The 12,477-nt window shown below is 46.8% G+C and overlaps 1 protein-coding gene across 3 annotated transcripts in view; it reads left to right on the top strand.

Moving 5' to 3' along the window:
• GDPD5 (glycerophosphodiester phosphodiesterase domain containing 5) overlaps positions 1 to 12,477 on the top strand; it is a 246,212-nt gene that overhangs the window by 198,247 nt on the left and 35,488 nt on the right. For all 3 annotated transcript variants that reach the window (XM_019530519.1, XM_019530517.1, XM_019530520.1), the window contains exons 10-12: positions 4,589 to 4,739; positions 7,932 to 8,150; positions 11,033 to 11,190. In XM_019530519.1, the coding sequence (XP_019386064.1) occupies positions 4,589 to 4,739; positions 7,932 to 8,150; positions 11,033 to 11,190 (528 nt within the window). The remainder of the gene's footprint in view (positions 1 to 4,588; positions 4,740 to 7,931; positions 8,151 to 11,032; positions 11,191 to 12,477) is intronic.

Below are 12,477 nucleotides of genomic sequence, written 5' to 3'. Positions count from 1 at the left end.
ATCTCAATTCATTGAAGTTGGCCCTCTTGAAGTCTAGGGCTACCGCCTTGCTGCAGGCCCTTGACACCCTGCGCTGGATGGTGAATTCCAGCAAGTGATGATCACTATCACCCAGGTGGTCAAGGACCTGGAGGCCCCTTACCAGGTTGTTGCCTGTGGCCAGGACCATTTCCTCTGGTGGGACTGTGCACCTCCTGAATTAAGTGGAGGTCCTGTATCTTGGCCAGGAAACCTCCTGGAACGGTCCAACCTGGCTGACTGTTCCTTCCAGCAGATGTCCGGGTAATTTAAATCACCCATGACAACTACATCCCTTGCCTTAAGTGCCTCTGCAAGCTGGCCTGAAAATTCCTGGTCCAGCTTCTCCCCTTGGTTGGGAGGTCTGTAGTAGACCCCCACTGTTAGATCCCTCTCCCTGCAGCCCCCTTGTATCCTGACCCAGAGCACTTCAGCTTGCCCCTATGACCCCATTCTGCTGGCAGAGGATGTGTATTGCTCCTTGACATACAGCACCACACCCCCGCCTTTCCTTCCTTCTCTATCCCACCTGTAAAGCCTATGGCCCCCAATGCTAACTGCCCAGTCGTGGGATGGAATGCCACCACGTTTCTGTAAGCCCTATTATGTCTGGGTCTGAACTGGTTATTCTGAGGGCGAGTTCCTTCTGTTTATTCCCCATACTACAAGCATTGGTATATAGGCATTTAAGGCCTTGCCTAGCTGCGTGTGCCACCCGCTGATTTGGGAGACTGTTTGGACCCCTATTTCTTACCTGGTCACTCCTTGCATTTGTCACCTGTCTTGCTTGGGTGGTGTCTCCTCGTCTTCCTGTGGCCCCCTCCCCTGGCAAGGCTAGTTTAAAGCTCGCCGTATGAGATCAGCCAACCTGGAAGAGAAGATGCGCTTGCCTTTAGGAGAGAGGTGAAGCCTGTCCCACCCCAGCAAGTTCCCTGCACGAAAGCATGGGTCACTATCTAGGAACCCAAGTCCTGCCTGATGGCACCAACTGTGTAAGCGCTGGTTGACCTCGCCAATGCAGGCCTCGTGTCGCCCACCCCACCTACTCATCGGAAGAAGAGAGGAGAATACCACCTGCACCCGTTTCCTTAAGCTTGTCCCCCAGAGCCTTGAAATCCTTCATAAAGCCTTGTAATCCTTCATAACCAGGGGGAGTCCCCCCCCACAATGGCAGATCGCACCAACCGCTGGCACTTCTGGGTGGGCATGATCAGCCATGGGGGAACTGTGGGGATCGCTTCGCCTGGTGCCCCCACTCCCTGGCTGGCACGCTTGGGGCGGCACCAGCACTCTTGCCTTCCCCACCCCCAGCCCGGGAATGCTGGCTGTCAGGGGGTGCACTGGCGCCCTTGGGGGGTGCACGTGCACCACCATGCACCCCCTACACGTCGCCCATGGTACTGCCTGACACAAGAACTGTCCTATGGCAGAGTTATTTACTCTGCTGTAATGCACATGTAGACAGTGACTGGTGCTGGCTAGGGCCTGAAAGTGCAACAGGGCAGGGGCTGTCTGCCTGTTGGCCGCACACTGTAGCATCCTCATGGCCCAGCTAGCCTCTCCACTGCATGTTGAGCAGGGGCAGAGCAGCTCCAGGCTGGCCCCTGCACCCTCTGCCAGCTGGGGCTGTGCCACCCTAGCTCAATGTACTGCTGTCCTGGGTGCACATGTAAATGCTATGCTTGGGAGCAATAAACACTGGTGCGAACTGCACTGGAGTTTATTCAGGCATGCTAATTGCACGTGTAGCTGTGCCCCCTATATAGGTGTTTGTACACCTAGTAGGGTGCAGTATCTCATGGCACCTTTAAAAGGATGTTAAGGCACCCAGGGGCTCTGCAGGACCCTGGTTGAGAATCACTGGTCTGTATAGTGCTATTTGCCACAGGGTTCAAGTTTTTCCAAATAACTTGTATATGGGGCAAGAAGAGATTAGAGATGGGAGAGACTGTTAAATACCCTTTCTCTTCTGGCTTGTGGCTTAAGGAGTGTCTGATGATGCTCAGCTTGAGAGATTTATTAAGTCTTAGGCTCCTATCTTCGTCAAACACTCAACACTCTTCATTCCTTGTTTGCCTGGCATTTGTCACCCCATTATAAAAGACCTCTGAATTTCTGTTGTACAGTGCACCGCTGGTCATGGCAGGTGTTGTGTCAGCATGCTGCTCTGGTGTGGGGGGGTGGTAATATTTCTAGCCTAAAATAGACAAACTATGTAATAAGATGGGTGATATTTCAGATAAGGGCTTTCCATGGGCACTGGAAATGCTGGGACAGCATTGATGGCGTCATCTAAAACTTTCCTTTGCTCCCTTTCCAGCTCAAGGCTAGACTCTTCATTTTGCCTCTTAATTTGAGTCGAGTAGGATTTGTTATTAACCCTGTCTGTATTTAGGACCTTTTCTCTTGAGCTTCTCTCTCCTTTAGGGGTTTTCACCCCAACATTTCTGGCCAGCAAGTGACTGGATTCACGTGGGAATACCTTTTCCTCTAAACAGCTGCCTCCGTTTCATCTTCCTGACTTTGCAAACCAGGACTTAGACTATTGATCTTTTTGAGGAGTTTGCTATGGTACTTCGGTTTAGGCTTCAAAACTCTGCAGCAAAGAAACCTCATCCTCAGGCCTAAGAACCTCCTCCTTTCTCCATCTTCTTTATAATGCTGGCACCTTTGTATTGGTCTAATGTAAACACCCTGCTGTGGGCGTCACATCATGGGTGCTGTATAACCAGTGCTATTTTATTTCGTGAGAAAAACGTGCTCATGATATCTGCCACCTCCTCCACAGCTGCTTGCATGCATCTTGTCCTGCAAATCTTTAATTTGTTCTGAAATCTAGCTTGTCTTTTTAAGACACCTCCCATTTTCACCAGGAACTTGAGTGTACTTATGATCAGCCAATCTGTTCCTGGGATATAATAAAGAGGCATCTGTGTTTCTCCAGACCCCAAAATGGACTTTTACTCCTCCATTTGAGCACTGCAGAGCCAATGCAAGCATGAAAAGGAAGGGTTTTTTTTTTCCCTTTCTTTCATTCTTTTTTTGGCTCCAACATAAGCAACAAAATTGCTTTCCTGAGTTGGATGTGGGATCTTTCACATGGGACTTGAATATTAGTCTTTGTAGGCATCCTGTTTTCAAGTCGAGTTTGCAATGCTGCAATTGAGGAAAATATTCCTCGGAAAGTCCAACCCTGGCTGTCCTCACCCTTGGGCATGTTTCTGGACAGTTTTTTTCAGTGTTGTCATTTGTGAAACATGAACACTGGGTCTCAACTTGAACGTGTGATGAAAACTGACTGAAATTAAGAGCTCTATAAACATTTATGCTGGTTGGAGATCTTTGTGACTTAAAAGCTTTAAGCTCTTGGGGTGCCTAGACATGTGCTCTGATGCGTTCTAATTAGAATTTCATAGATTTTCATAGACATCAGGGCTGGAAGGGACCTCGGGAGAGCATCGAGTCCAGCCCCCTGCCCAAAGGGCAGGGAGTCAGCTGGGGTCATAGGATCCCAGCAAGATAAGCATCCAATTTACTCTTGAAGGTGTTCAATGTAGGTGCTTGAACCACCTCCGATGGCAGACTGTTCCAGACCTTGGGGGCTCGGACAGTAAAGAAATTCTTCCTTATGTCCAGCCTAAAAACGGCTTGCAGGAGTTTGTGACCGTTCGACCTCGTCATCCCATGGGGCGTTCTGGTGAACAGACGTTCCCCCAGATCCTGGTGGTCACCCCGATAAACTTATAGGTGGCCATCAGATCAGATGCAGATGCAATTAATCAAGTCTGCTGGACTGTTCTAGTTAAAACGCTCCAGCTTGCTGCAGTGTCACGTGTATTCAGTGTCCCACATTTCAAAATGGCAGTTAGGGTGCTTTGACTAAAGGTTGTCGAATAAGCCTTAGTTAGAGTGCCTGCACTGCCATTTTGAAGTGCAGGACGCTGAATACACGTGATGCTGTGGGAGCTTTAATTAGAGTGTCTGTGGGAGCTGCTCTAATTAAACCTCTTCCCCCACCCAGAGCATGTGTATAGACACCCATTTGGGACTGAAGGACCTAAGTAACTTAAGTGCTTTTTGAAAAATTCAGCTGTCATCCCGTTTTTAGATTGTAAAACTTTGAGGGTTGGGTTGGTCTTGTTTTACAGACCTGTGAAACATCTCCCATACTATTGTGTGCCACAGCAATAGTACAAAACCAGTGGGATTAATAATACATTTTAAATCTTTTTGGTTGTAGCTGAAGATAGCTTTTGACAGTAGCACAGAATCGGCAGTCGTATTTGTAACTAGATGTGAAGGAAGAACTCCAAGATTGGGTTGTATGGGACTATGTGAACATGTGACTACATCTTAGCCTCAAAAATGCATTTAAAAGATTTCCCCCTACTCCCTTTCATGTATATTACCTTTGCCAATCTCAGATGTTCTTCACTGAGACCTCGATCACATTTTAACACTGGCCTACACAGCTAGAGGAGGCAGACAGCAGAAGCTACTGGGTTCCTAATATGGTATGTGTTATGCTTAATGCCCATGAGTTAATGGAGATGCCCATGCGTTTTTGCAGCTACGACGGAGTGCCATTCCTCATGCACGACGAGACGCTCAGGAGAACGACAAATGTGGAGGAGGTGTTTCCAGAGCTGGCCTACGAACAGTCGTCCATGTTCAACTGGACGCACCTGGAGAAGCTGAATGCTGGCGGATGGTTCCTAAAGGTACCTACAAGTCCTAAAGTGAAGTCTGAACCTACGATCTAGAGGAGGGAGACTGCATGATTGTCTCAGAAGCCAGGACACTGGTTGAAAAGCTCACAATTCAGGCCCTGTCAGGAGATGAGAGTATTGCTAGTTCCCCCGCAAAATAGTTTAATAAAATGTGACCAGACTTGCCGTATCCCGTACCGAAGAATGTCGCTGTGCCACCTTTGTTGATGCAATCTGGGAGCTGATGGTTTGATGCAGCACTGTGGTCTGTACCAGTATGTCAGAGAAGCAATCTTTTTCCTGAGAGATTAATCAAGAACGGTCAGTAGCCTCACTCGGATTTGTACACAAGTGAATGCGCACGCATTGGTCTGGTTTTGTGCATCCCAAAACTGCCTTATGTGTGCTACCACCTGCTGTGAGGCAGCATAGGCCAAGGGAATAGGACAATAGACTAGGAGGCAGGAAATGAGGATCTAAATTGCTTATGGATCTTGTTTTTTCTGTTTCCCCCACCTCTAAAATGGTGGGGATAGAGCATGCAAGTGCTAAGTACTACTGTTACTACTGTGAGATGCTGTTTATTCGGCCAGCAAATACTAAAGCAGTCAGTTGGTTCCCTAATGTTGTCTCATTGTAATCTAGTAATTAAACCAGTAGCCCTGGACTTGGCAATGGTGCTCAGGTATCCTAGCTCTGCCACTGGACTGCTGGGTCAGCTTTGGGCAAGTGACCTTGTTTCTCTGTGCCTCAGTTTCCTCAAGTATAAAACTGGGGATAATGCTGCTGATCTTTGTGAAGTGCCTTTAGATCTGCTAGAGAAGAGCTAGCAATGATTACATGCAGTCTTATTCAAAGGAAAATAAAGAAAAGGAGAGTGTGTGCTTGCGCTGAAACGGCTCCTTACTATTGATGCCTGAAATGTTCCTGGTTACAGAGCTCTTGTAGTACTCTCGCTGTTATATCCGGCTATTCTTCTGCACAGCAGCAGGTGCTTCTAATAGTCCTGAAAACAAGACAGAGCTTTTATCGCAATAATGTATTTAATGCAGTTTACCAATCCAGGGGCAGTGCACTGTTTGTTTCCTCCTTTAATGACTCTTACCATATCTTGGTGTGATGGAACAAGAATGGTACAGCATATGGCGGGGTCACTAGTTTCTGCTTGGACATGGTCTCTCTCTCTCTCTCTCTCTCTCTTCCATCAAATCTTTCCTTTAGAAAGACCGGAGAATGCTGGCAGATTCAGTTTCCTTTAGTGCAACAGATATTGCGAAGAGGTTTAAAGGAAGGTGACACTCAAATGTAATGATTATAGCCCAGTTCTGTCTATGCTGTCAGATAAGGACCCTGTTCAGATTGCACAGTATATCAAGGCCGGGCAGCTCTGCATTGGTCTGAAATGACTTTTTGATTGTGATACCAAGCGTTTTTTTTCTGCCCCAATATCCTTTAGGAAGTGTTCCCGTCATGCTGAAACCAGCTAGGTGCTGCTCTGACATTAAATCTTCTGCTTTAATCACTGTCTGTTGGGAGTGATTTTTTCCCCTCCCCTTGCTGCCTTCTACCGTCTTGCAGATCTATGTCTCTCAAATAAATGAGCTGCCTTTAAAAACACAACGATAAATACAACCTGTAGAGCCATTCACCTTGTAAACATAGCAACAAGATCATCAGGATGTGCTAATACAGCTTTATCCAGGGTACAGCCAGTCTGCATCTGTGATTCTGTCCTAGCCTGTGGCATGAATTCTCTTGAATAACCTTGAATGTGTGTGTATTTGAAAGAAAAGCTTCCTGCAGGATGGCAAGCATGTCCAATGGGCCAGTGCTATAGCTTAAAAACTTTCTCCTCCGTGCCTTCTCTACTCTTCATGGTTGTGTGATGGCAATAGTCTTAACAGCAAAGATAGGACAAATAGTAATAGTAATGATACTTAGCATTATTTAGCACTTACAGGGCACATCCGCACAAGACACTAAAGTCACAGTTGATTAAGTCTACTGCGCTTCAGCACATCAGGCAAAAGCCGTGCAGTAAATGAATCTACTGTGCATTTGCATCACTAAAAATCCATGCACTGGTCCTACCGCTCAGTAGCATCACTTACTGTCCATTGGGTTAGTACTTGTTATTACAGATAATAAACTTAATGTGCAATAAGACCAGTGCATTAGTGCACATGTAGACGTGGCCGCAGAGCACTACTCGGCTAAGGATCTCAAAGCACCTTCCCAACAGTGCTCAGTACAAAAGAGCCAGAGAGAATGAGATCATATCTGGCTATTCCAGGATCTTCTCTCCCTTTTATACAATCTAGTACCATCTTCCTTCAGGGGAAAGTACAAGAAACTTTGCTGATGCTGATCAGGATGTTCATGGTGAAATATCTGATTTAACCTCAAAGAGCTAGAGATTGACTCTTGCTCCTGAAGTATGGGTGTTTACTTTGCTTTCAAGACTCCTTTTCATTTCTTAATCCTTCCAATTGAAGCTCAGCTTTGTATTTTTCTTTAGAAATAGCTGGACTGTTTTTTTTTGTTTTAATCCAGGTAAACTCATGCCAATGAGTTCTTCCACGCACCATATAAGCAATATGCAGAAGTGCTTCCTTTTCACCATTCGGAATGAGCTCCTTCCAGTTTTATTGGGCACCCTTTGGAATGATTGAATTAGACATTCCCAAAATGCCTTCTCTAGGCCATTTATTATTTTGTGTGCTTTTATCATCCCCTTTAAAATTCACTTCCCTAAGCAATCCCTATATTTTTCCAGTCTCTTCAAATGAGGTGCATTTTTCATGCCACCGATCACTTTTACCCATGTCCAATCCCCCCTCTGTTTCTGCTATCTCCTTTCAGAGAACTGCATGTGTTATTCTAGGTGAGAGCAGGTATCATTTCCTCCTTGGGGAAGCTAAGGCAGAAAGCAAACTTGTTCCAAGTAATTCAAGTCCATGAACTGGAGGTAGAAGCCATACCTCCTAGCGAGAGTCTTCACCTATGTCCTACATTGCTTTCATGCATTGCTTGACTGTTTATAGGTGATGTGAGAACTTAGCAAGTCACAGAATATATGTCAGAAGTAGCTATCAGAGGACACTTCAGTGTCACCAAGACAAAGGCAGAAAGTGAGTTTTGTCTGCATTTTCTTCCATGGGGAATCGTAGTTTCCTGGAAACAATTGTGCTCATTCATTTTCAGGATGACCCCTTCTGGACAGCTGGTGCTCTCTCAGCTTCTGATTACGTGGAAGCTGGGAACCAATCCATCTGTAAGCTGGAGGATATGTTGCAGATCATAAAGGACAACACTTCATTGATCCTGAACTTCCAGAACCTGCCACCGGATCATCCTTACCACAGCACTTACATCAACATCACCCTGGAGACCATCCTGATGTCGGGGATTCAGCAGCAGGCAGTAAGTTGTGCATCACTTTGCATCTGGAGGCTTGTGGGTTGGCTGCTTTCAAGCATGATGGAAGGACAATTGCTTTAAAAATGGGAGAAATCCAGGTCTGTGTTGACTTATTTCCAGTTGGATTCACTGTGTGGGGAACTGGGCAGTTCCCTTGCTTATGGGATGTTTTCAATAGCGGGGGCTTTGAAGGTTTAAGCTGGATATCTTTCTCACAGGGCTACCTACTTTATTCTTCCCTTTTTTCCTTTATGTAAAGGTTTGCGGGCCCTTCTCTTCTTGGCCACGATGGGGCTTTGTACATGCCACAGTTTTTGTTTTTCCTTGCACTGCAACTGTGCGATTGTTTACACAAGTGGGTTTTCCAGATGCTTTAAAAGTCTTTCTGCCGCAATGAACTAAAACTCCTCAGACGTAGTTTAGTTTGTCTTGCAGGGAATTAAAGCCTCATGTCCATGGATTTGTTGTGTGCAAACACAAAGACACTCAAAGATGCATAATGATCCTCTGTCCGCCAGATGCCACTGCAACTTTTTTGTAGTCCACCCCTTTGAATTACTTTTGCTTTTGAATTGCTTCCACTTTTTTTTCCCCTGTGTGGTTTGCTGACTCCCTGCTTTCATGACTGCATGGCAGGGCATGGGCACGGTGTGTGTGGGGGAGGGCCTGGGCTGGCAGCGCTGGACTGTCCCACTCTCCTGAGATGCCAGCAAGGCACCCAGCCTCGTTCGTTTGAAAACCTAGCATGTGTAAACACAGATACCATGCTCCAAAGCTTAATTCATTTGAAAACTTGGTGCGTGTAAACACAGATGTGACGCTCCAAAATAAACAAGTTTAAATTCTATAAGCCTATTTAACTTAATAAGGATTACAACATGTGGTATGTACAGGTGCCTAATGAGGCTTCTCAGCTTGTTTCCCAGTTAAGTAACCACACTCAAGCTCGTATTTCTGTCTGGGATTGTTCAGATCCCAGAGTGCCTCCGTTTTGTAATCTGGGAGCTGTTTGGGGGAACTCATGACTTTGGAAGCCCACAGACCACCTTGTGTGGCAAGGTGCTGGCATTTGAATTGGGAAGAAGAAAAGACAGCCTTACCTGGCCCCGGCCCAGAGATAGCTCAGCTCCGACGTTCTGCAAGACTAAGAGATGCTAGTGTCCTGTTACGGGGCATCCAGGTTGCAAAGACATGGTCCCAGATCTCTGGAAGTGAAGGACTTCTTTTTGCTCAAAGCAAGCAGCACCTGAGACTTTCTAATTTCAAGACAGTGGGGTGCAGAGGAAAGAGGCTGATGCTTGGAGCCAGGCTTCAGTGTAAAATGGAGGAATTGCTTCCCTTCTGAGGAGGTGGGACCTAGCAGGGATGAGAAATCAGTGCCAGGCAGGCTGTTTTCTCTTTAGCCTAGTATTTTGCCCTGCTTTCTTGAAGAGAAGGAGAAACAAATCCAGAGGCAGTTCCGTTAGTCTGAAACCCCAAGTCAGGCCTGAAAGCCCTGTCCCAGGGCCTATCCTAAGACAGATCAGTGGCAAATCTTGCCAGCCTTGGTCCGCTAACCTGCTGCAGATGCATTTCCAGCACCCTTCTCAGACCTTCCAGAGACCAAGGGCTGCAAAGAATGAATCTCAAACCACCATCTCCCTCTGACCTGACAGCTGTTGTCACCTGAGCCCAGCGTGCTAGGTCTTCTCCTGGAAGAAAGCTTCCCTCTTCCCCTTCACGTTGGAAACAAGCCCATCCCCTGGAGCAATGCAACCCTTTAAGTATAGGGTCTCAGTTGCCCCTGATCAAACCAGGAAACCTTCTAGTCATCGCCTCTCCCCCTAATTGTAACTGGCTTAAAATAAACTGAGCTGTGGAGCTGAGCAGCTGTGTGAGTTGTGCCTCTTAAAAATATTTCAAGCTTCCCAATTAGGCAAATAATGCAAATGCATCGAAAGAAAAAGTGGAAATGTTTAATGATCACACTTAGGAAGTAATTAGCCTGGGGGAAGGATCTAATTTTAGCCTCCATCTGTCTTTTGAGTGACTGACACTGCCATACAATTTTCAATGAAACATGTGGCCCCACCAACAGAGATCCTTTGCATAAACTCACCTGAATCTCTTATCTGCTCCCCCTCAAAGTCATGGGGGAATCATGTTCCTTTCGCATTGCAATTACCTAGGTGATCCCATAGTGAAGAACTGAGCAGGATCTTTATAAATGTAGGCCTTCCTCATCCATTTTGAAGCCCGCTGCCTAGCTATATCAAGTCAAGTCCTTTTTGTCCCAGGATCCCCACTTCTTGCAGCAGCATCTTCACATGCTACGTTAGATGAGCATTGATTAGTTGTTATATGTACGTTGATAGACTTGAAGGCCCAGAGGCCATTTGAATGCATATCAGGCTGATCAAAGTGTAGCCTGGGTAGCGTTAGTCTAGATGGCCGGAAGGTGTCCCAACCCGGCTGTCATCTTCATATTGACCTGCGGCACTACAGACCACTTCCCTGGTCTCCGCTTGTGAGGAATTGGGTAAAGAGGGATGCTTTTTGATGGGCACAAAATGTGTGGGCATAAGGCTGTTCTTGTTCCTTTGCCCTTCTTATCTGGCGATGAGAAGTTGGCACAAGAGCCCACTGAGTCAGCCAGCCGTCCCCATTTTCGAAATGTATTTTAATGAAGATGTGCGAGACTTTAAGCAGCTCTGAGCTGATTAGACCATTAGGAGCAAAGCCAAGCGAGAGACTCTGGCCTAATTTCTCTTTCTCCATGAGAGCGTAATCCTCGCAACCTCCCAGCTGCGGCTTGTAAGAACAGCCTCAAGCGGCCCACATTGCTGCCTTTGAGGCTTGACTCTTTAATTGCATTGGCTTTCTATGCTGACTGAGTCTCCCCCCAGGTGATGTGGCTGCCCGATACGGAGCGGCAGCTGGTGAGGCAGATTGCGCCTGGTTTCCAGCAGACTTCTGGCATCAAGGCTGGAGTCAAGCGCTTGAGAGAGAAGGGCATCAAGAAGCTGAACCTGCGCTACACCAAGGTCACCAGCGAGGACATCAGGTACAGCTCTTTGCTTTGGTGACTGTGAACCTCCCCGTGTTCTGTGCCGTTGTGTAGACGTCATCCTGCATGCATTTACACATCCAGAGGGAGATGGCCTGCTCTGGCCCATTCATAAGGAGACTTCCCATATTCCTGAAGCTGGCCCTGGAGCCTGAATTGCACAAATTGCCATACATAGACTCATAAAGAAGTAAGGCTGAAACTGACCTCTGTAGGTCATCCAGTCCAACCCCCTGCCCAAGAGAGGGTCATTCCTCTCCAAACCATCCCATAGAAATCCATCGTGTAACCTCTTAGCAAGGGTCAACCCTGACACAATACAAGACATACACCATTTACCTGTGACAGGTAAGGCAGGAGGACTACTACTGCAAAGGTGCTGGAGCAAGGGTAAGTGGGATGGAGGGGGCAGGTAGGGAGCAGAGGCTGTGGGGAAGGGGAGGAAGCAGGGTCCCAAGGATGTGGGGGGAAGGTACAAGGGGGGCAGGCATTTATGGGGGTGGGGTTCACAGCAGAAAGCAAGCTGCTTGAACTTTCCACACCACCTGCCCCCCCTGTAGTGGTGGGGGTCGGGGGAACGAATTTAAGATGGTGCTCTAATAATTTTATAATTTTTCCATGTACAGAATCTAATTACTGGGGGGTCATCTTAAATTCAGGGTTGTCCTGGATTTGGATCAATACGGTTGTGGTAGTAGTGGTAGTGGTATTTATGGTAATTATTAGTCCAGTAATTAGAGACTCAGCATAAGGTGCTCCATTTTAAAATATTGTCCTCTAGGACACTTGGTAGTGATGTCCTGTAGGACACCTTGGTAGTGATGATTCTTTGATCTCTCAAAACTGAGACATTTTGATAGCATTTTATGTGGTCCTGAAAAACTTTCCTGATAGCTGTTTTTGGCTTTTGACTTTAGCTGGTACTGTCCCTTGCAATGTTTTTTTAAACTGGGGTGATGGGTTGAAAATCTAGACAGGAAGTAACCCTGGATAACCACCTTCATTTTAGGAACTGTAATGGGCATTAAGTATTAGATGTTGCCCATGTGTTACCCATGGGATCATCCAGTGGGAAAGAAAACCTTTATACTCAAATTCATAGTAGGGTCAGAAGGGACCTGAGCAGATCATCAAGTCCGACCCCCCGCCATGGCAGGAAAGAGTACGGGGGTCAAACGACCCCAGCAAGGTGATTGTCTAGCTTGGTCTTAAAGCCCCCCAGGGTAGGAGCCTGCACCACTTCTCTTGGAAGTTGGTTCCAGACACTAGCCGCCCTGACCGTGA

Source organism: Crocodylus porosus, unplaced genomic scaffold (assembly GCF_001723895.1).
Source record: "Crocodylus porosus isolate Cpor-Errol unplaced genomic scaffold, CroPor_comp1, whole genome shotgun sequence".
NCBI classification, from domain to species: Eukaryota; Metazoa; Chordata; order Crocodylia; family Crocodylidae; genus Crocodylus; species Crocodylus porosus.
Note: the sequence above shows the minus strand (reverse complement) of the source record. Positions and strands in the feature narration are given on the sequence as shown.